Source organism: Salmo salar, chromosome 19, assembly GCF_965601325.2.
Source record: "Salmo salar chromosome 19, fSalSal1, whole genome shotgun sequence".
In the NCBI taxonomy this organism is placed as follows: Eukaryota; Metazoa; Chordata; class Actinopteri; order Salmoniformes; family Salmonidae; genus Salmo; species Salmo salar.
The window spans coordinates 69,284,649-69,308,968 of NC_138309.1; the positions used below are offsets into that span (position 1 = coordinate 69,284,649).

The 24,320-nt window shown below is 40.8% G+C and overlaps 1 protein-coding gene across 2 annotated transcripts in view; it reads right to left on the reverse strand.

Moving 5' to 3' along the window:
- afap1l2 (actin filament associated protein 1 like 2) overlaps positions 1-24,320 on the reverse strand; it is a 178,547-nt gene that overhangs the window by 149,071 nt on the left and 5,156 nt on the right. For both annotated transcript variants that reach the window (XM_045702610.2, XM_014159299.3), the window contains exon 2: positions 4,698-4,826. In XM_045702610.2, coding sequence (XP_045558566.1) covers positions 4,698-4,826 — 129 coding nt within the window. The remainder of the gene's footprint in view (positions 1-4,697; positions 4,827-24,320) is intronic.

Below are 24,320 nucleotides of genomic sequence, written 5' to 3' on the forward strand. Positions count from 1 at the left end.
CTTGTCAATAATCAACTGACTGACTTTCTTGATGTCTATAGTATTCTCTCGGGTATGCAATCTGGTTTCCGCTAAAGTTATGGATGTGTCACTGCAACCTTAAAGGTCCTAAATGATGTCATTCTAAGCAATGTTGTGCTGCTATTTTTATTGACTTGGCCAAAGCTTTTGATAGGGTATACCATTCCATTCTTGTGGGACGGCTAAGGAGTATTAGTGTATCTGAAGGGTCTTTGGACTGCTTACTACCTCTCTCAAAGAGTGCAGTGTATAAAGTCAGAACATCTGCTATCTCAGCCACTGCCTGTCACCAAGGGAGTACCCTAAGGCTCGATCTTAGGCCCCACGCTCTTCTCAATTTACATCAACAACATAGCTCAAGCAGTAGGAAGCTCTCTCATCCATTGCATACTATACGCACGTTGTACATTCAGATCCACAGAACCAGACGCTCAGCAAGTGAACAGGCAAGGCAGGCAACTGCTTGTGGCCCCAGGCCATTAGGGGGCTCCTTGAGGGCTGACAAACTTTACTCCACAGCAATGTTTCAACATGTGGCAACTGCAGTGACTGCAACCCCCTCCCCATTAAACAGCCAATGGACGATTTGCAATGACATCTCAGTAGGAAACCTTCCTAAAGGGGCCCCATAAAGAGAGGGGAAACTAAAAACAAATATTCTCTCAGCTCCAACGTGACAATGGCGAGTGCTAGCGAGACAGAGAGAAGCAAATTTGAAGAGGCGAGGGTAAGAAGACCGTAACAAACAAAGTACAGTCTGCAAGCATTACTTTGCCACTGTCGGCTACTCGAGTGGAAACACTTCTAACATGATGTGTAATTTACGGCGCCATCACCCGGCCGCATCCCTTGCAGGTGGAGCTGGAGCAAGGAGAGTCCACTCGTTAGCGAAAACATAACAATCTCTCGCTATTGCCTTCTAGCAACAATTTGCGACAAATTCAGAAAATCATACAGAAATAACCAAAGCAGTGGGATTATTCATAGCCAAAGAAGTCGGTGGTTACTGACTCGGGATTTCGTCACCTGATGAAAAAAATTGAACCGCGTTACAATGTCTCCTCACGCACACATTTCAGCAGCAAAGTAATTCCCAAACTCTATGAAACATCACAGAGAGAAATTGAAAACTAATTGACAGGCACCCTATCTAACTCTCTCCACTGATAGTTGGACCTCCAGAGCAACTCAAAGCTACCTCACTGTGACGGTTAACTTGGTACTGGATTGAGAGATGAAGAGCTACGTGTTGCAAACTCGTCCCCTGTATGAGAGTCATACAAGCACACACTTAGCCCTAGAATTAATGAATGATGTGACTGAGTGGAAGCTAGAGGCCAAATATCACAATCTGACCCATTACAGATTACGCACAAAACATTGTGAATGCCATCCATGAAGCTGATGGGTTTGGGCCCCACATTGGATGTTTTGCACACATCCTGAACCTCACAGCCAAGAGGGCAGTCGCTCTCAAGGCAGTGTCCCGCCTCCTGGGGAAGGTCAGAAAAACTGGTAACTTTTTTTCACAAAGCACCACTGCTCACCAAGTTGACAGTCACGCAAGAGATGCTAGATATACCAAAGCACAAATTAATCCATGATGTCACAACCCATTGGAATACCATACATGACATGCTGGAACGTCATGTGGATCAGCAACCGGCCATCTACTCTGCAGTATTGGACAAGGCTGTGAAGAAGTCCGTTAAAGACATAGCCATGCTGATTGACAGTGAACTGAAGCTGGCAGAAGAACTCATTCAGCTACCCAACCCCCTGAAAATAATGACAACTCTCATGAGCAGTGATACAAGTCCCACCTCATCAATGATTCTCCCTCTAAAGACAATGATTCTCAAATCCATGGCACCAGGTCCTGAGGACAGTGCAACCATCAGGGAGGCCATGGCAGCCATCATTCAGGACTTGGAGAGAAGATACACAGACAGGGATCTTCTAGACTACCTTCACAGAGCTACAGCCCTTGATCCAAGGTTTAAATCCCTGCCACCCTGCTGTGACAGAGTCTACAAGGATTTCATCAAAGAAATTGTGGAGCAGGAACATCAGGTATTACCAATTTTTGAATTATTTTTCATGATATTCTTTTTATCATGTGCGTTAAAATGTGATGAGATATGCTTTTTTAATGAGATAAGTGTCACTTACACTTAATAATAATACGTTTGCCATTTTTCTTGCAGTTTCAAGCCGTGCAAGCAGGGCCATCCACAGAGGAAGAAAATCCATCCTCATTATCCCCTCCTCAAAAGAGGACTGCCGTGTCAGTTATTTGGGGAGTTTTTAAAACAGAGGAGCAGACCAAGCCCTTTTCCAAAATGATTGAGGAGGTCACCTCATACAAGGTAGCAGATTGCCTTCATGTGGATACTGATCCTTTTGTGTGGTGGAAAACAAACCAGTCAAAGTTCCCCCATGTTGCAAAACTTGCACAACAGTGCCTCAGTGTCCCGGGAACCTCTGTTGCAAGTGAGAGAGTTTTCTCCACTGCAGGGGACAATGTCAGTGCAAGCCGTTCTCGTCTTGCTTCAGAGTATGTTGACATGTTTATCTTTTTAAAGAAGAAGCTCAACATAAAGGAATAGATATCTCATATAAGGTACCAACTTGATGTTGCAATTCAAGTTATTTTTACATTTAATATTTCCTATACAAGTATGTACCATGTTTATTTAAACTTTTATTTGTCTATAGGCAAAATAAAGAGTTCATTGTTTAAAGGGAGATGTTTTTATTTTTTTCTTAAATATAAAGATACCGAAACGTACCGTTACCGTGACCCACAAACCGTGATACATACCGAACCGTGGACCCACTGTACCGTTGCATCCCTAGTTGCTACCATGCTGTGTTTTCATGTGTTGCTGCCATGCTGTTGTCTTAGGTCTTTCTTTATGTAGTGTTATGGTGTCTCTCTTGTCGTGATGTGTGTTTTGTCCTATATATTTTTTATATTATACATTTTTTTATCCCAGCCCCTGTCCCCACAGGAGGCCTTTTGCCTTCTGGTAGGCCGTCATTGTAAATAAGAATTTGGTCTTAACTGACTTGTCTAGTTAAATAAAGGTTAAATAAAAAATAAATAAAATAAATTGTGAGCAAACATTGTTTTACAAAGTAGTGCCAAAAGCCTATCTCTCTATTGTTTTAGCCTACTTTGCAATTGGATGTTGATAGCACACAGATTACTGTCTTCTTTTTTCAGCAGGAGCCATTTGCACGCGATTATATTAGAAATATTGTTTTGTCTGCATGCTCTTCACTGACAGATTAACAGTGCATTCCCCACTGTAGGCTGTCCTTTGTTATTGGGTTACACACAATCGACAGCTAGGCAATGTTTTAAAAGAAGCTATTGATCCTCTGTGGCAAAATTATATATTTTTTTAACCTTTATTTAACTAGGCATGTCAGTTAAGAACAAATTCTTATTTTCGATGACGGCCTAGGAACAGTGGGTTAACTGCCTTGTTCAGGGGCAGAACGACAGATTTGTACCTTGTCAGCTCAGGGATTCGATCTTGCAACCTTTCAGTTACTAGTCCAACGCTCTAACCACTAGGCTACCTGCCGCCCCTGCCGCCTCTACTCATGGTGTAGAATTATTCAATTTCTTTCTGAACTGACAGCAGTAATTCTATAACTTTGGCAAATGTATTTAAATTCAGCAGGCTTTCCGCAGCTATGATTCTATAAGGAAATAAATGAAATGCTGCTGCAAACCAGACCGAATATTGATGATGATGTAAATCAAGTGTTAATCAAATGTTATGCTGCTGTGGCAGTAGCCTACTGTTGATATTTAAACTGGGTAGCTCGCTACACACATGACCAGTGACCACATCTCAGGCCATGCATGTTTGGAAACCCGGCCCACACAATCTCTGTACAGGGCGGACTGGGAAAAAGGCAACTCGGGCGCACGTGAGCTCTGTACAGGGCTAACCAACGGACAGGGTAAGGGGTGGCGAACTTGACGACATCACAACATCTCAGGGGCAGTGGGTTTAGAACAATGACAAAAACAGTACACAACAACAAAAATTATACCATCACCCAAAGGGGCACTTGGTGAGTGGGAGGGCAAAGGGGCATGTGCTCGGCACAGGTATAACCCTATCTGTGCACGTGCCTGGTGGGCAATACATACATACAATACATACATTATTTAACCTTTATTGAACTAGGCAAGTCAGTTAAGAACACATTCTTATTTAAAATGCCTGCCTACCCCAGCCAAACCCTAACCCAGACGACGCTGGGCCAATTGTGCGCCGCCCTATGGGACTCCCAATCACAGCTGGTTGTGATACAGCCTGGAATTGAACCAGGGTTTGTAGAGACGCCTCTAGCACTGAGATGCAGTACCTTAGACCGCTGCGCCACTCGGGAGCCCGATATGTTCAGTACCATGAGCTGATATTGGGGCCCAATAAGGGCAGTCAATCTAAAGAGTATAATTATTTTAGGCAAAGTTATGGCTTTTCTTGGGTTCACCTACCTTGGGGCCAATGTGGAGCCGATGAGCAAGGCGCATCGGCCCAATGTGGGAAACCTACATGGGGCCAATATATTTGCCCGCTTTGGGCCCACCTCACGCCAATGTGGGCATGTTTGCTGGGCCATGTCAGATTTCCACTGGTTACACATACCGTTGGAGCATCTGTAGGACTGCAGCAGGTCAGACAGCAGGCCTTTCTGCACAGTGGCATTCCCACTCAGGTTTTCCCGATCCAGGATCAGGAGGAAGCGCTGCAGCTCCTCCAGGAGTTGATCCAGCACTAGAATAGGACACACAGAGAACAAACATTGTCAGTTTTGGACAGTGTTAGAAACTGAACTTATCTTTGAGTAAAGCCTAAAGAAGAAAAAGTGGGTGCTGCTACACATTGGCAGGGGGTAAGATAAGTTCCCCTCCCCATACAACGTAAAGTGCTCTGACCAACTGTTACTATTACTGTCTTGTTTCAAGTTGTGGTTCATTACTTTCTGCTACACGTGAACATAAGCAAGCATTTAAAGCTAAACAGGTTCTCACACACAAAATGCATATCAGACAATTAAACATTTTTGATTTACTTGCATGTGACAGAAAGCGAAATTGTAGAAGGTCCCATCAGATAACATGACACACATTAGCCCTTTGCTAACCTCACCAGGTGGCAGTGATTACATCCTGGCACAACTTCTGCAGCCAATTAAAATCGTAGATTTAGTTGGACGTGCTCCAACAATTGTTCATGGAAGCGCCCTTAACATACCAACAGCACGTTCTGATCATCAAAGCAACTAGGCTATTATGTGTATTTGACTTGCTCTCTGTGTAAAGTGTGTAAAGTGCCTAGTCCATGTGCCTACTACAAGTGCCTAGTCCATGTAATTGTTGCAGATTGTGACAAGAGTTCAAATCTCATATTTGCAATGTAGATTTACATGTAGCCTATTGGGTTAGTGTGTTGAAAAGAGACGTACAGTGGTTCCTCCTTTAAAAGTTGTGTCATACTACGGCACACCTTGCGTGCTGCCGAAGCATTCTGTGGCACGTCATTTAACTCTCAGCCATTTTTTCTGTTACTGCAAGTTATTGCTAGTTTGACCACCAGAGGGCATCTTTGAGAAGCATTTGATAGTATTCCGTATTGGCATTACCAGAGAATTTAAAACCTTTTTTGTAATAACATAGTATATGGGATTGATTTTAAGAAATTAGCTAGCTAACATTAGGCTATAACTAGCAATGCAAATGGCTCTGAGATACGAATAATATTCCTACACAGATCATACACGTAACGTTAGCTAGCTAGATAAAAGTACACTTTAACTTGAAATAAAAACAACTTTCTGACAAAATTCGAAACGTAATATCTGAAAATGTAGATAGCTACACTATCTTACATGGATGGACGCTTCTCCCTATTTGTCACGGAGGACATGGTTGCCCTTAGTTTGAAGATGTAATCCAGAAACAGGTGTTTTATACAACAGCATTCTGTGTGTTCTCTTTCTGACTTCATCTGCATATTTGCATTCAAACCCTGAATTTTGTCCATCTCCTTAGCTATCATATTCTAATTCCACTGATTTCAAAACTCGGTCCTCCAGAAATTGGAGAACAACACTTATGCAGTTCTACAATGTGATATATTTTTTTAAAAAGCAGTGTTATAAAGGATTACCTACACATACTGACCAGTTCATGTTATAGACAGAAGCGTACTACATGGCAGACCAATCCGAACTCATCTCTCGGCATGTCCAGGCCACTCATTATCTCAGCAAACCATGGCTAGCGGGGAAGGTTACTGTCTTTTTCGGTGGCGAAACCAACTAGGCTCATAATTTAACAACTGTATTCGTATTTATAGATGGCATACAATCATCTACATCCAAGATGGCGTAGCAGTAAGACATGTTTGTTTTTGTCCCGTGTAAATATTCTGTTTTTTTCCATTTTATTCTGTATACATTTCAATATATTTCAAACCCTTTTTTCCCATTTTCCGATTAAATATACCTTCCTGCAACCCGCCTCACCCAATGTGGTACGGATCTCCTATTTTTTAGACCTTATAACTGGAACCTCCATCAGAAGCAAGCCATCAGAAGATAGCCAGCTAATTAGCTACTAGCTATTTAGTCACTGCTAGCACTTTACCTTTAGCTCAGACACCAGCCGCTTCAGCCTGGATAGCCCGGATAATACCTGCCAGTCTGTACAGCGTGATATCCGCCCTGAGCATATCGGACCGCTTTTTTCCAACTACATTACCGGATTCCTACCACAAGCTCTGCACCATCACACCACATCATCGCAGCTAGCTAGCTGCTACCGAGTGGCTATTGTGGCTAACTCCCTTGTCTGGAAGCAAGCACCAGTTAGCCTCGAGCTATACTCGAGCTAGGCCCATCTCCTGGCTAGCAAACAAAGTACACCAACTACAATACCTCTCTTGCCAATTGGCCAGGACCCATTGTCGACACGGAGCCCCGCCGATCCATCATGACTGGTCTGCTGGTCTGCTGACGTAATTCGGGCTGATGTGCTCTCAACCGGCCTCTGCGTTGTGGATGTCGGTGAAGACCCATCTGCTAGCCCCGGCACGCTAGCTTTCTGAACTCCCGCTCGCCTAGCGTAGTAACGATGACCGAACAGCTCCCTGCTTCATCTATTGCTGCTCATTGGACCCTCTCTGCCCATTCATCGCTATTTACCCATTGTTGTGGTCTTAGTTGTTTTCCCGTTGTTGTCTTACCCGTTGTTGTCTTAGCTCTCCCAAACAACACCTGTGATTGCTTTATGCTCTCTCTAATGTCAATATGCCTTGTATACTGTAGTTTAGGGTAGCTCTCATTGTTTTATTTTACTAAGGAGCCCCTAGTCCTGCTCAACATGCCTCAGATAGCTCCTTTGTCCCACCCCACACACATGTGGAGACCACACCCAACTTAACTAGCGCCTCCAGAGATGCAACCTCTCTCATTGTCACTCAATGCCTAGGTTTACCTCCACTGTACTCGCACCCCACCATACCCTTCTCTGTACATTATGCCCTGAATCTATCCTACCACACCCAGAAATCTGCTCCTTTTATTCTCTGTTCCCAAAGCAGTAGACGACCAGTTCTTATAGCCTGTAGCCGTACCCTCATCCTACTCCTCCTCTGTTCCTCTAGTGATGTAGAGGTTAATCCAGGCCCTGCATGTCTCCGGGCGCTCTCAATTGTTGACTTCTGTAACCGTAAAAGCCTTGGGTTCATGCATGTCAAGATCAGAAGCCTCCTCCCTAAGTTTGCTTTTTTCACTGCTTTAGCACACTCTGCCAACCCTGATGTCCTAGCTGTGTCTGAATCCTGGTTTAAGGCCAACAAAAAATCAGAAATTTAAATCCCCAATTACAACATTTTCCGTCAAGATAGAACTGGTAAAGGGAGCGGAGTTGCAATCTACAACAGAGATAGCCTGGAGAGTTCTGTCATACAATCCAGGTCTATGCCCAAACAGTTAGAGCTTCTACTGTTAAAAATCCATCTCTCCAGGAATAAGTCCATCAATGTTGCTGCTTGTTATAGACCCACCTCAGCTCCAAGCTGTGCCCTGGACACCATCTGTGAATTGATTGCCCCCCATCTACAGTTGAAGTCAGAAGTTTACATACACTTAGGTTGGAGTCATTATTAAAACCCGTTTTTCAACCACTCCACAAAGTTCTTCCTAACAAACTATAGTTTTGGCAAGTCGGTTAGGACATCTACTTTGTGCATGACACAAGTAATTTTTCGAACAATTGTTTACAGACAGATTATTTCAATTATAATTCACTGTATCAGAATTCCAGTGGGTCATAAGTTTACATACAATAAGTTGAATGTGCTTTAAAACAGCATGGAAAATTCCAGAAAATGATGTCATGACTTTAGAAGCTTCTGATAGGCTAATTGACATCATTTGAGTCCATTGGAGGTGTACCTGTGGATGTATTTCAAGGCCTACCTTCAAACTCAATGCCTCTTTGCTTGACAGCATGGGAAAATCAAAAGAAATCAGCCAAGACCTCAGAAAAATTGTAGACCTCCACAAGTCTGGTTGATCCTTGGGAGCAATTTCCAAACGCCATAAGGTACCACGTTCATCTGTACAAACAATAGTACGCAAGTATAAACACCATGGGACCACGCAGCCATCATACCTCTCAGGAAGGAGACACATTCTGTCTCCTAGAGATTAATGTACTTTGGTGCGAAAGTGCAAATCAATCCCAGAACAACAACAAAGGACCTTGTGAAGATGCTGGAGGAAAAAGGCACAAAAGTATATATATCCACAATAAAACGAGTCCTATATCAACATAACCTGAAAGGCCGCTCAGCAAGGAAGAAGTCACTGCTCCAAAACCGCCATAAAAAAGCCAGACTACGGTTTGCAACTGCACATGGGGACGAAGATTGTACTTTTTGGAGAAATGTCCTCTGGTCTGATAATACAAAAATAGAATTGTTTGGCCATAATGGCCATTGTCATGTTTGGAGGAAAAAGGGGGAGGCTTGCAAGACGAAGAACACCATCCCAACCGTGAAGCACGGGGGTGGCAGCATCATGTTGTGGGGGTGCTTTGCTGCAGGAGAGACTGGTGCACTTCACAAAATAGATGGCACCATGAGGAAAGAAAATGATGTGGATATATTGAAGCAACATCTCAAGACATCAATCAGGAAGCTAAAGCTTGGTCGCAAATGTGTCTTCCAAATGGACAATGACCCCAAGCATACTTCCAAAGTTGTGGCAAAATGGCTTAAAGACAACAAAGTCAAGGCATTGGAGTGGCCATCACAAAGCCCCGAGCTCAATCCTATAGAAAATTTGTGGGCAGAACTGAAAAAGCGTGTGTGAGCAAGGAGGCCTACAAACCTGACTCAGTTACACCAGCTCTGTCAGGAGGAATGGGCCAAAATTCACCCAACTTATAGGGGGAAGGTTGTGGAAGTCTACCCGAAAAGTTTGACCCAAGTTAAACAATTTAAACGCAATGCTACCAAATACTATTTGAGTGTATGTAAACTTCTGACACACTGGGAATGTGATGAAAGAAATAAAAGCTGAAATAAATCATTCTCTCTACTATTATTCTAACATTTCACATTCTTCAAATAAAGCAGTGATCCTAACTAGTCCAAAACAGGGATTTTTAACAAGGATTAAATGTCAGGAATTGTGAAAAACTGAGTTTAAATGTATTAGGCTAAGGTGTATGTAAACTTCTGACTTCAACTGTATATCCATCTTGCCCTTCCTTTCTAAAGTATTCTTAAGCCAAGTGAACAAGCAGATCACCAACCATTTCGAATCCCACCGTACCTTCTCCGCTATGCAATCCGGTTTCCGAGCTGGTCACGGGTGCACCTCAGCCATGCTCAAGGTCCTAAACAATATCATAACCGCCGTCGATAAAAGACAGTACTGTGCAGCCGTCTTCATCGACCTGGCCAAGGCTTTCAACTCTGTCAATCACAGTATTCTGATCGGCACACTCAACAGCCTTGGTTTCTCTAATGCCTACCTCGTCTGGTTCACTAACTACTTCTCAGACAGAGCTCAGTGTGTCAAATCGGAGGGCCTGTTGTCCGGACCACTAGCAGTCTCTATGGGTGTGCCACAGGGTTCAATTCTCAGGCTGACTCTTTTCTCTGTATATATCAATGATGTCGCTCTTGCTGCGGGTGACTCTTTGATCCACCTCTACGCAGACGACACCATTCTTTATACATCTGGCCCTTCTTTGGACACTGTGTTAACAAACCTCCAAACAAGCTTCAATGCCATACAACACTCCTTCCGTGGCCTCCAACTGCTCTTAAATGCTAGTAATATGAAATGCATGCTCTTCTACCGATCGCTGCCCGCACTCACCGCCCGACTAGCATCACTACTCTGGGCGGTTCTGACTTAGAATATGTGGACAACTATAAATACCTAGGTGTCTGGCTAGACTGTAAACTCTCCTTCCAGACTCATATTAAGCATCTCCAATCCAAAATTAAATCTAGATTCGGCTTCCTATTTCGCAACAATACCTCCTTCACTCATGCTGCCAAACATACCCACTTAAAACTGACTATCCTACCGATCCTGTACTTCATCGATGTCACTTACAAAATAGCCTCCAACACTCTACTCAGAAAATTGGATGCAGTCTATCACAGTGCCATCCGTTTTGTCGCCAAAGCCCCATATACCACCCACCACTGCAACCTGTACGCTCTCATTGGCTGGCCCTCTCTACATATTAGTCGCCAAACCCACTGGCTCCAGGTCATCTATAAGTCTTTGCTAGGTAAAGCTACGCCTTATCTCAGCTCACTGGTCACCATAGCAACACCCACCCATAGCACGCGCTCCGTCAGGAATATTTCACTGGTCATCCCCAAAGTCAACACCCCCTTTGGCCGCCTTTCTTTCCAGTTCTCTGCTGCCAATGACTGGAACGAATTGCAAAAATCCCTGAAGTTGGAGACTTATATCTCCCTCACTAACTTTAAGCATCAGCTGTCAGAGCAGCTTACCGATCGCTGCAGCTGTCCACAGCCCATCTGTAAATAGCCCATCCAATCAACTATCTACCTCATCCCATATTTGTTTTTCTTTTTCTGCTCTTTTGCACACCAGTATTTCTACTTGCACATCCTCATCTGCACATTATCATTCCAGTGTTAATTTCTAAATTGTAATTACTTCGCCACTATGGCCTATTTATTGCTTTACCTCCTTACTTCAATTGCACACTGTATACAGATTTTTCTATTGTGTTATTGACTGTACGTTTCTTTATACCATGTGTAACTCTGCGTTGTTGTTTTTGTCGCACTGCTTTTGCTTCATCTTGGCTAGGTCGCAGATGTAAATGAGAACTTGCTCTCAACTGGCCTACCTGGTTAAATAAAGGTGAAATAAAAAAATAAAAAGTAAAAAAAACAAGTTTGTTATTAAGGCACATGAAAGTTCACATGTTCCAGATGCAATTTTTGCCAAAAAACGCATTTTGATAAAATAATTAAACGTTTACGTTGAAATGGCTCTCCTGTGAATTAGTGATGCGCAACATACGCCTAGTTTCCTGAAACTAGTCACAATTTAAGGACCTAGGGCTATGGCAGTCCTGAAATGTTGTCAGCCGGTTATTGTCATGCAAAAGATTGCCGGTCAGAAGGTAATTAACCTTTATTTAACATAAACACATTTAGCATCTCCAGGCCTCCACGCATACAAGCCGCTGATACGTGCCTTTGGAACATCTACATTTAAAAAAGTGTAATAAATCAATTTAATATACACCATCACAATAAATCCATTATTTATTTTAGTCAGGTCTAAAGAAACATTATGATATGAAGAAAATGGATTTCAGAAGAACAGAATACGAGTTGGCCTACTGTATGTTAGTTATCTGGCTATGCTCCATGCCATAGGCTGTAGGCTTGTTAATTTAGCTGACAAGATATGCTTATAAGTGCCTGGCCATTATTTTTATTTTATAGTATGAAGAACATAATTGAACTTAGCTGACTGAAATAGAAAGGATATTTTTCCCATTACGGAGCGAGTCTGCATATGAAGTGAGTTCCTATATGCTAGATTTAGAGTTATTTGGCAACTTTAGTTGTGAATCATAAAAACCTTAAAATGTCTTAAAAATCTAAAAATATATGGGCTGCATTTTGCTATTGATGATTTGAGAAAGTAGAAAAGCTTGAGCTCTGTTCCTTGCCCCAGGCTGCACAGCTGTTCTCTCACCAAGTGATCATACTTTCACCCATCAGACTATTCTCAATTGAATCTTGTCTTTCGAGTTAGAATGGCCTATTATCAAATGGGCAGGAACAGGGGCAGTGGAAAAAAGACATGTCATCTGAATGCACTTAAATTTTGTATTTATTAGGGATTCCCATAGCTAATGCCAAGGCAGCAGATACTCTTCCTGGGGTACAAACACATTAAGGCACTTACATTACACATAAAACAAAAGATAAAACAGTACATCATATAACATTATTACGCCACTACATATCTACAATACAAAATGTACAGTGCCTTGCAAAATTATTCCTATTTTGTTGCATTACATCTTGTAATTTAAATGGATTTTTATTTGGATTTCATGTAACGGACATACACAAAATAGCAAAATTGGTGAAGTGAAATGAAAAAAAATTACTTGTTTCAAAAAATTAAAAAAAATATAAAACGGTAAAGTGGTGCGTGCATATGAATTCACCCCTTTAGCTTTGAAGCCCCTAAATAAGATCTGGTGCAACCAATTACCTTCAGAAGTCACATAATTAGTTAGATTGCACACAGGTGGACTTTATTTAACTGTCACATGATCTCAGTAAATATACACCTGTTCTGAAAGGCCCCAGAGTCTGCAACACCACCAAGCAAGCGGCACCACCAAGCAAGCAAGCGGCACCACCAAGCAAGCAAGCGGCACCACCAAGCAAACAAGCGGCACCACCAAGCAAACAAGCGGCACTATGAAGACCAAGGAGCCCTCCAAACAGGCCAGGGACAAAGCTGTGGAGAAGTACAGATCAGGTTTGGGTTATAAAAAAATATCCGAAACTTTGAACATCCCACGGAGCACCATTAAAAAATGTGAAAGAATATGGCACCACAACAAACTTGCCAAGAGAGGGCTGCCCACGAATACTCATGGACCAGGCAAGAAGGGCATTAATCAGAGAAGCAACAAAGAGACCAAAGATAATCCTGAAGGAGCTGCAAAGCTCCACAGCGGAGAGTATCTGTCCATAGGACCACTTTAAGCCGTACACGATAGCATAGCTTCAAAAGATCCAAGAGACCCAATCCTTTTGTTCCTCAATCTTCCCGCGCTTTCATTCAAACTCAACCCCCTTTGTGTAACCAGCCGTCATATCGGTTCCGTCAGCTAGGGACGTTTTCTTGTATGACAATTCGTAATCAATGTATGATCCATCCTGTCAATATATAATTCTGTGTGATTATTTAGTAAATAAATAATTTTAAAAAATGGTATTGCTGAATCAACTTTTTAGTGAAGATAACCAAGAATTTTACGACGCTCTGATGAGACTGAATAATGTGACGATTAATAATTGATTGCTTTTGATTAAAAGATTACCAGGTTTTTAAGAGTTTATTCGGCAGACAACAGCTCTATAAACATTCTTCCGTGGTGCCCCGACTTTCTAGTTAATTACATTTACATGATTAGTTTAATCAGGTAATATTAATTACAGAGAAATTATTTTATAAAATATCATATCACTTAATCCGGCATGGCAAAGACACGACAACATACACCTTAGCCAAATACATTTAAACTCTGTTTTTCACAAATCCTGACATTTACTCTTTCATCACATTCCCAGTGGGTCAGAAGTTTACATGCACTCAATTAGTATTTGGTAGCATTGCCTTTAAATTGTTTAACTTGGGTCAAACGTTTCAGGTTGCCTTCCACAAGCTTCCCACAATAAATTGGGTGAATTTTGGCCCATTCCTCCCGACAGCTGGTGTAACTGAGTCAGGTTTGTAGGCCTCCTTGCTCGCACACGCTTTTTCAGTTCTGCCCACAAATTTTCTACAGGATTGAGGTCAGGGCTTTGTGATGGCCACTCCAATACCTTGACTTTGTTGTCCTTAAGCCATTTGTCACAACTTTGGACGTATGCTTGGGGTCATTGTCCATTTGGAAGACCCATTTGCGACCAAGCTTTAACTTCCTGACTGATGTCTTGAGATGTTGCTTCAATATATCCACATAATTTTCCTACCTCATGATGCCATCTATTTTGTGAAGTGCACCAGTCCCTCCTGCAGCAAAGCACCCCCAAAACATGATGCTGCCACCCCCATGCTTCACGGTTGGGATGGTGTTATTCAGCTTGCAAGCCTCCCCCTTTTTCCTCCAAACATAACGATGGTCATTATGGCCAAACAGTTCTATTTTTGTTTCATCAGACCAGAGGACATTTCTCCAAAAAGTACAATCTTTGTCCCCATGTGCAGTTGCAAACCGTAGTCTGGCTTTTCTATGGCGATTTTGGAGCAGTGGCTTCTTCCTTGCTGAGCAGCCTTTCAGGTTATGTTGATATAGGACTCGTTTTACTGTGGATATAGATCCTTTTGTACCTGTTTCCTCCAGCATCTTCACAAAGTCCTTTGTTGTTGTTCTGGGATTGATTTTCACATTTCGCACCAAAGTACGTTCATCTCTAGGAGACAGAACGTGTCTTCTTCCTGAGCGGTATGACGGTTGCGTGGTCCCATGGTGTTTCTACTTGGGTACTATTGTTTGTACAGATGAACGTGGTACCTTCAAGCGTTTGGAAATTGCTCCCAAGGATGAACCAGACTTGTGGAGGTCTAGATTAGCTACAATATCTTGCTAACCTTATCTGTTGCTGTTTTTTTTTTACTATACCGTATTCAAAAGATTAGCCAGCTGGCTCTATGGCTGGTTCTGGAGATAGATTTGTCATAAGCATTGATTTAGGGAAAACCTCACCACAGATGGAAACCAATGGCCTGGCTTTGACTTTGCCATCTATTGTTATCTTCAAAGTTTTGGCATCTTCCATAAATTGTGTCCGCAAATACGCCATAGAAATAGTTAGAAAGAATAAGATTAAGCTCCGGTAATATGGATAACTATTGAAAGATAGCTAATATCCATGTTTTCTTTATTGTAATGGACACGGTGCAACCTTTGGTAGGTAGGCTGCTGGCAAGCTTCAGCTGCGGTACAAGTCAGCCCGTGCTGATGGTTCTCACAGGGGAAGTGAAATGATAGGCTACATTGACTTTCTCATGATAATGCATGCCGCAAATGACAAGTTCCTTGAATTTTCCTTCGTGGGTGCCTTTTCATTATCTGAATAGACACTTTTGGTTTCTAGTTAACATTACACCAATCAAAGCAGTGAAGCAAAACTTTAGTGGTCAAAACCATTCATCTTGGGGTGACTGGGGGAGTGGCTTTGCAAAATGCTATCATACCACGCAATTAAAATGTTCAGATATATTTTTATACAGACTAGCTAAAAAAATAAGTGAAAATGTACAAATTATCCAATGGATTACGAAAAATGTCTGGCACCTCCTATTTTAATTTGCTCCATGGCTCAGGCGACCAAGTGGACACAAGGCTGTTTGGCTCATCTCAGTCGCAACGAGGAATAACTTTGCAGCTGTTTCTGATTAATAAACAATGCCATGCTGGTGGGTAGTAACATTCAAATAAAACCCTGCCCTGAAACAAAATGTAGGCTGAAAATAATTTGCACATCATATCATAGGGAAAGACACCGCATTCACACAGATTTGCACAAAGGGCAGTTCGAATTTGTCACTACAAATCATACTTTGACTAAAACAATGACATATTGATGTAAATCGTTGCGCAACATCATGGGTAAGCTCAGACCATCGGCTAGAAAAATATAATTTCTACTGGTGTGGGCGTTTAACACATCTCCCACTACTATACAAATATTTTTAGACAGCTGAAGAAAGCACACACATTTTCTTCAGGAAATGTACCTTTTCTAGTTTAGTCATATTTATCTTACCTTAGAAGTGTTTACTTTGCAGGTTGACTTGCATCTCGAGTTGCAATGTCCCATAAATTGAATGCCCAAATCAACTTCAGCTACAAGTTTTCCAGCTACATAATCCAAAAGGAAGACTACAGCTAATATTTATTCCAAAAATTGCTGTTCGCGATTCCCAAATTATTACTTTGATTCACATGATTCAATTCACCGCAATTGAACTGAATCCCAACTACTACAATGGCAAAGTGAATCGTTCATTTTGTCAAAAATAATTAGATTCATATGAATAAAAAAATATTTAAAAAAAGAGGGGGGTAGAAATGTGAAGCGGGTCATCCACTAAACAGTAAATCAACTTTGTTAAGCCTAAATTAGTAACACACAGGGCTCTAGAACATAAAAATCAACTAGTCACATCAAATTTGAACTGTGCTATGCATACGTGAGACACATCACGGGGCAATTCCATTTTGTTTTAGATCTTCCGGAATTGGGCTCTCTGGTACTTTGAAGATATGACCCATTTTATAAATTGACTTTATAGGCTATTAACTAATCAAAGCCCTCCTTTAGGATTGTGCATTCAGCAAATCACCAGCAGAGGGAGTTCCGTTTGAATCCATTTTCCCATTCACTGTGTTGGTGGTGCTCATAAAAACATATTATAACTTCAAAAGTAGCAGAGACCCAATTTGATGTACTTGTAGAGTTTACTGTTTAAAACAATATGTCTAAAAGTTAACAAAATCAAAGAGGTTACTTTTGAGATATTTACATAATAAATCAGGTGTATTCTCCTTTCTAAACACTTCATATTTTAGAGCACATGGTAAGGTTTCAGATGAAACCAACACTGGCTTTGTAGCATCTACAGAATCTTCGTTGTAGTTCTCAATAATTATTTTGGATACATATTTCAAAAGATATGCCAAACATCCTTCCCCCAAACTACCATTTTATGGATTTCATTTCAGGAAGATACAAAACATCATAAATATATTTGGGGCACCCTGTCATGGAATTGCCCAAATGTTAAAAAGGAAATGGACAGCAGAGCCCCAGAACGTTGAGCCATTGCATCTCAATGACCGATTCACAGTTCTATGCCACTTATGTAGTTCTTCCAACAAACGGATCTACACAGTGGTGAAAAATATGTCACCCTCACACTGTTGATTCAATTAAGCTGACTGTACCCGATGCCACCTCTTTCAAGCATCCTGCTATGCCTCTATCTCTCCCTCGCTCCCTTCTTCCCGGCCTTATCTTCCAAAAACAAAGTCCTCATGGCATAGGGCCTTAAGGCAGCCTCTGACCACAGTCACAAGTGTGAAGGGCCACGATGACATGAGTAATGTATCTGTCGTTCATGCAAGTCAAATAGATATGGTTATGTATGTGTAGATTGTACGTTTGTGAGTTGAAGTAGGATACAGTCTCACAGCTTATATACTACAACATGCAGGCACACATATGCAAATGTGAGTGAGCAAAAATGACACACACAACATTTGTAGGCCTACACATCTGACCTACCCACATGAAAAAAATACTACAGTTTACTATAGAATACTACAGTACCTGCTACAGAACTCTGTTGTATACTGTAGAATACTATACTACATACTGCAGTATTCCTTTATCATGTGTATTACTTACTATAGAATGTTGCAGTATACTGTAGAATACTATAGTAAATACTACAGTATTATCCGGAAAAGAAACACTGTACATAACACTATTGTGATGTCTGCAATAACACAAAAGTTTAACTATAGTAATACTACTACAGTACTTAATTTGCATACACCCTGCCCATTCCCCTACCCCACTGGTTCTCAATCCTGGTCCTAGGAACCCAAAGGGCTGCACATTTTTGTTTTTGCTCTAGCACTACACACCTGATTCAAATCATCAAAGCCTCATGATGAGTTGATAATTTGAATCAGCTGTGTAGTGCTAGAGCAAAAATAAAAATGTGCAACCCTTTGGGTCCCCAGGACCAACATTGAGAACCACTGCCCTACCCCATATCCCCATTTTTGCTACCCATAATTCAGAAACCTGCATGCCAAGTATTATTTTCCCTACAGGTTATAGAAATGAGCTGAAGTTCTGAACTATCCACTCACAACCAACCAACCTACCTACCTACCTACCTACCTACCTACCTACCTACCTACCTACCTACCTACCTACCTACAGTTTATGGAAAATGTGCTATTTTTGTCCAGCAGGCTTCCACAAGGAGAAACCCCCCACTTCTATGTCAAAGATAATCAAACAAAAACACTATAACAATAAATACTACAGTATACTAGTCTGCAAAAACGCCACAGTAATTAATATAGTAAATATTACACTCTGCAAAAACACTAGTCGTTTTTTTTAAACCATAGTAAACTGTAAATACTACAGTATACTACAGTCATATCTGAAAAAACACTACAGTGAATATTACAGTAAAGTGAGCAAAATGTTAGTGAATACTATAGTATTTTTACCATAGTATACTATTTATTTTTATTTTTTATACATGGTATGACCATTACCTTGCTGTATATGCTGTGCATTTACTGTGGTTTAGACCTCTCTAAATCACAGTTACACACTGCACAGCATACACAGCAAAACAAATAACAGTTTTACAAGCTTATGAAGCCTGGTGAGAGGGAGAAACCAGGGGCATCAGTTGGATAGTGCAGAGTATGGCCTAGTTCAAAACCAAAAATGTAATAGTAGGGTACAAAAAAGTAGACTAAAATCATTCCAATCCCGACTAAAATGCAACGGCTGTTTAGCGTAATGGATGGCTTTAGGACCATGTGGAGCATCACTCGGAGAGAAGCTGCCAGCCTGCGCGTCTTTCTCTCAGAGAACAGACAGTGCACTGATTGCTTTGAATTTGATGCAGGCATTTGAACTCAGCCTTTTAAGCCTTGCAACCAGCTGTTTTATGCACCGGTTACTTTAGCATTGAAGTCGGCATAGGCGGCGCGTCCAATATGCTTGGGGAAAATAAGCTTCCCCTAAAGTAAATTGAATTAAATTTGCTATATAATTACTTGTGCCTATATATAAATAAATAAGCACACAATTAGTGCAGTGCGCGCTGCAAATAGCTGATTGATGAGTTCCCACGGTCAGTGAAAAGCAATTAAATAGGCCTAGGCCTATCTCAATATGTCAAAAATAGAATAGTGGGAAAAACATACTCTGATCTGTCTCTAGTAATCAAAAATCTTATTGGCACCAGCGGAGAGCTTCGGCCTTATCCCCAGTGAGTGCAAGCATATTCTTTATTAGAGGTCAACCGATTAATCGGAATGGCCGATTTCAAGTTTTCATAACAATCGGTAATCTGCATTTTTGGACACCGATTATGGCCGATTACATTGCACTCCACGAGGAGACTGCGTGCAGCAAGGAGCTAAGGTAAATTGCTAGCTAGCATTAAACTCATCTTATAAAAAAACAATCAATCTCAACATAATCACCAGTTAACTACACATGGTTGATGATATTACTCGTTTATCTAGCTTGTCCTGCGTTGCATATAATCAATGCGGTGCCCGTTAATTTATCATCGAATCACAGGCCACTTTGCCAAACGGGTGATGATTCAACAAGCGCATTTGCGAAAAAAGCACTGTCATTGCACCAATGTCTACCTAACCATAAACATCAATGCCTTTCTTAAAATCAATACACAAGTATATATTTTTAAACCTGCATATTTAGTTAATATTGCCTGCTAACATGAATTTCTTTTAAATAGGGAAATTGTATCATATTGCGTTCTGTGCAAGCAGAGTCAGGGTATATGCAGCAGTTTGAGCTGCCTGGCTCATTGCGAACTCTGAAGATCATTTCTTCCTAACAAAGACCGTCATGCTTCACTTTTTTTGCCTTCAAGTTAGACACTGAAACGTTAGAAACTCAAACTGAATCTATGATATTAGTTAGGATACTTAATTAAGACAGAAGCTTATACTATACTAAATAAAACAAATTATTTGAACAACATTGCAGAAAGTGTGGTTTTACATAATGTCACGTCCTGACCATAGTAAGTGGTTATTTTCTATGGTAGAGTAGGTCAGGGCATGACTGTGTTTTGTATTTCTATGTTCAGTTTCTAATTTTGTATTTCTATGTTGGTTTTGTTTGGTATGATCTCCAATTAAAGGCAGCTGGTCGTCATTGTCTCTAATTGGAGGTCATATTTAAGTTGATGTTTGTCCCACCTGTTTTTGTGGGTGATTATATTTGATGTGATTATATCTCTGCGTCACGGTTTGTTGTTTTTGTTAGTTCACGTATTTAGTGTATTGCATTACGTTTCACGAATAAATAAAGATGTGGAACTACAAACACGCTGCATTTTGGTCCGATCCTTTCGACAGCCGTGACACATAAAACCATTTTCTAAATATTATGCCTGAAACGAGATTCATGACCTCTGCCTGCGAAGCCTCATATCAGATGAAAGTCTGTAGAAAATCCTAACTATATTTGTAAGTACGGTGTCCAGTAGAGGTCGGTGTTGTAAAGTAGCTTGGAATTTAAGAAAGCACCGGTACCACGGCGAAATCTCATTTTTTGCAACACAAATACTTAGAAAAGGCCACATTTTTCCCGTGCAAAAAAAGGAGAAGAAATGTCTCTGATTAGGCCTACTCTATATCACTACACACTCAGGCATGCATTGTTTGTTCAGAACTGTCTGTTTTGCTAACAGTGATTGAGTTATATTTTTTGCCTAAAATATGACTATGCAATCTACTCATCACATTAAGAATAGAAGCCTATTCTACTGTACATTAGTCTGCAAATGAGATATTAGATCCTTCATTATAAAGGTATTATTTTATAAGGAAAAAAATTGCTTCCCCAAACCTGAAACTCATGCGCCGCCTATGAACGTCGTCATTTGAAGTTGGCCTTTTTGTGACTTAACAGTGTATATTATGCATCTACTGTACAGTGCCTTCGGAAGGTATTCAGACCGCTTTACTTTTTCCACATTTTGTTAAGTTACAACCTTTTTCTGAAATTGATTAAATCATTTTTTTCCCTCAATCTACACACAATACCCAATCATTGCAAAGCAAAAACAGGTTTGTGGAAATGTTTGCTAATGTATTAAAAATTTGAAACTGAAACATCACATTTACATAAGTACCGTTTACACAGTACTTTGTTGAAGCACCTTTGGGAGCAATTACAGCCTTGAATCTTCTTGGGTATGACGCTACAAGCTTGGTATTCCTGTATTTGGGGAGTTTGTCCCATTCTTATCTGCAGATCCTCTCAAGCTTTGTCGGGTTGGATGGGGAGCATTGCTGCACAGCTATTTTCTCTCCAGAGATGTCCGATCGGGATCAAGTCCAGACTCTGGCTGCACCACTCAAGGACATTCAGAGATTTGTCCCGAAGCAACTCCTGCGTTGTCTTGGCTGTGTGCTTAGGGTCATTGTCCTGTTGGAAGGGGAATCTTTGCCCCAGTCTGAGGTCCTGAGCGCTCCGGAGCAGGTTTTCATCAAGGATCTCTCTGTACTTTGCTCTGTTGATCTTTACCTTGATCCTGACTAATCTCCCAGCCCCTGCCACTGAAAAACATCCCCACAGCATGATGCTGCCACCACCATGCTTCACCGTAGGTATTGTGCCAGGTTTCCACCAGACATGACGCTTGGCATTCAGGACTAAGAGTTCAATCTTGCTTTCATCAGACCAGAGAATATTGTTTCTCATGGTCAGAGTCTTTAGATGTCTTTTGGCAAACTCCAAACGCGCTGTCATGTGCCTTTTACTGAGGAGTAGCTTCTGTCTGGCCACTCTACCATAAAGGCCTGATTGGTGGAGTGCTGCAGAGGTGGTTGTCCTTCTGGAAGGTTCTCCCATCTCCAAAGAGGAACTCCTTGACCAAGGCCCTTCTCCCCCGATTGCTCAATTTGGCCGGGCGGCCAGCTCTAGGAAGAGTCTTGGTGGTTCCAAACTTCTTCCATTTAAGAATTATGGAGGCCACTGTGCTCTTGGGGACCTTCAATGCTGGAGAAATTTGCTAGAGAAATGCTGGAGATTTGTGCCTCGACACAATCCTGAATATTTATGTAAATAAGGTATTTATGTTTTTTATTTTTAATACATTGGCTAAAATGTCTAAAACCTGTTGTTGCTTTGTCATTATGGGGTATTGTGTGTAGATTGCTGATTTATTTAATTTATTTAATCAATTTTAGAATAAGGCTGTAATGTAACAAAATGTGGAAGAAGTCAATGGGTCTGAATACTTTCACATTGCACTGTATGCACCGTTCCACAAGTAAATTAGTAAATTTATAATGAGGTTATAATGAGGTTGAGTAGTGGTTGACATTGTATATGCCATTCTACAGATAATTAATGGCTGGGGTCATTTTTGTTTGTCTTTGCTGTTCTCCAAATAGCATTTTCGTTTTTCAATTGTGTAGAAATGCAGTAAATGAGCTTCAACTTTCAAAAAACACCCCCACCACACCCCACTTTGCCATACCCTAAGTTTAGCTGAACTGACACCACTGGGAGAAACCATAGTGAAAGAAGAAATAAAAGCTAACAATTGGCCCAGTGTCGTCTGGGTTTGGCCGGGGTAGGCCGGGGAAGCCCGTCATTGTAAATAAGAATTTGTTCTTAACTGACTTGCCTAGGTTAAATAAAGGTTACATTTTTAATTATTATTTTTTTATTAAAAAAGAATGCAGGTGTGGATTCTTCCAATCAGTGAAAGGGGTGATTCTTCATGAAACTATAACAAAGACCATGATTTTATGTATTTTTTTCACACAATTGAATCCATAGAAGGGTCATTTGGAGGAAGGTTTGTTGACATTTAGTTGGCATTTGTATCTTAAAGCATAATTGAGAAATGATTAATTGAAGTTGGAATATTTCTGACATTTTGTCCTCTTTAATGATTCTTCTGTACGTGCTACAAAGCAAATGTTGGTGTCATATGAAGCTTTACCACCTGTTATGTAATGAGTAGTATTTTGATTTCAATAACATTTCTGAAATAAATGTATGAATAATGAAAAATATAAACCTGAATATAGAAAATATAAAAATGTAGATTTAGTAGATTTTCCATATATTGTTGAAAATAATCTACTCTACAGGCATATCAAAGTTTCAGAGTGGGATCTCCGTTACTTTTAGAGTTATGATCCAATTTGTAAGCATTACCAACAGAGTGAATGTTAAAATGGATTACAAATGGTCGACCTCTGCTTGTGATTTGCACGATGTGCAATGACACAAGTAAAAGGAGGGCTGTGATTGGTTAGATTGCCTACAATGCCGATTTTGTCTGTAGGGGAGAGAGGGGTATGTTGAGCCATTTTTCACATTCCGCATCAGTACATCATTGGACATATAGTATTCTTTCTAGGTTTGGGCAGTATCCAGATTTTCATATTGTCATACCGTCCTTCCCTCATCCTGGGATTTACGGTATTACTGGCATAGCACACAAAGGGGTGCTAAAAGGCACCAGAATGCTAACAAAATTAGCACGGAATAATAGTGAAATCACACAGCTAAATGCTAACGAACGAAAACAAAAATAAACTAATTGCAAAGACAGGCAAACCCAGCTCCTAAAGTTATACAAGCATAGCTAGTAGCATCTGAATGTCATGTTCAGTGAGTATGGATATTTACAAGCCAAAGTGAATGAGAGAAACTGTGCAAATGATCAAAGTTTTGATGCATGCTTTTCTTAAGGAAGAGCAGCATGTGTACACCGAGCAGAGGGGAGAAGAGCGGATGAGAAAAAAAACACTAGTAGGAAGCACAGGGAAAAAATGGCAACTGTTCAGATAACTCATCCAGAGCTCTTTGACTTCTGACAGAAAGACATTATAAGATATCTGACGGCAAACATTTGCTTCTGAATTTCATACAAGTATAATAACTTCATCACCTCGTGCTGCACAACAGATAGATATAGAACAAATACAAACAAACACATTTGTATGGGGCTCAACTGTTCTGGTGAACTACGGTAAGCTTCATAATGTACAATAATGTGACAGGTGAAATGAAGAACGCAATCTGCTTTATCTCCAAATGTATTGTACAAGTTGACTGCAGGTATTAACTTAAAGTAGCTACAAATATATACATTTATTGAAAAACTTC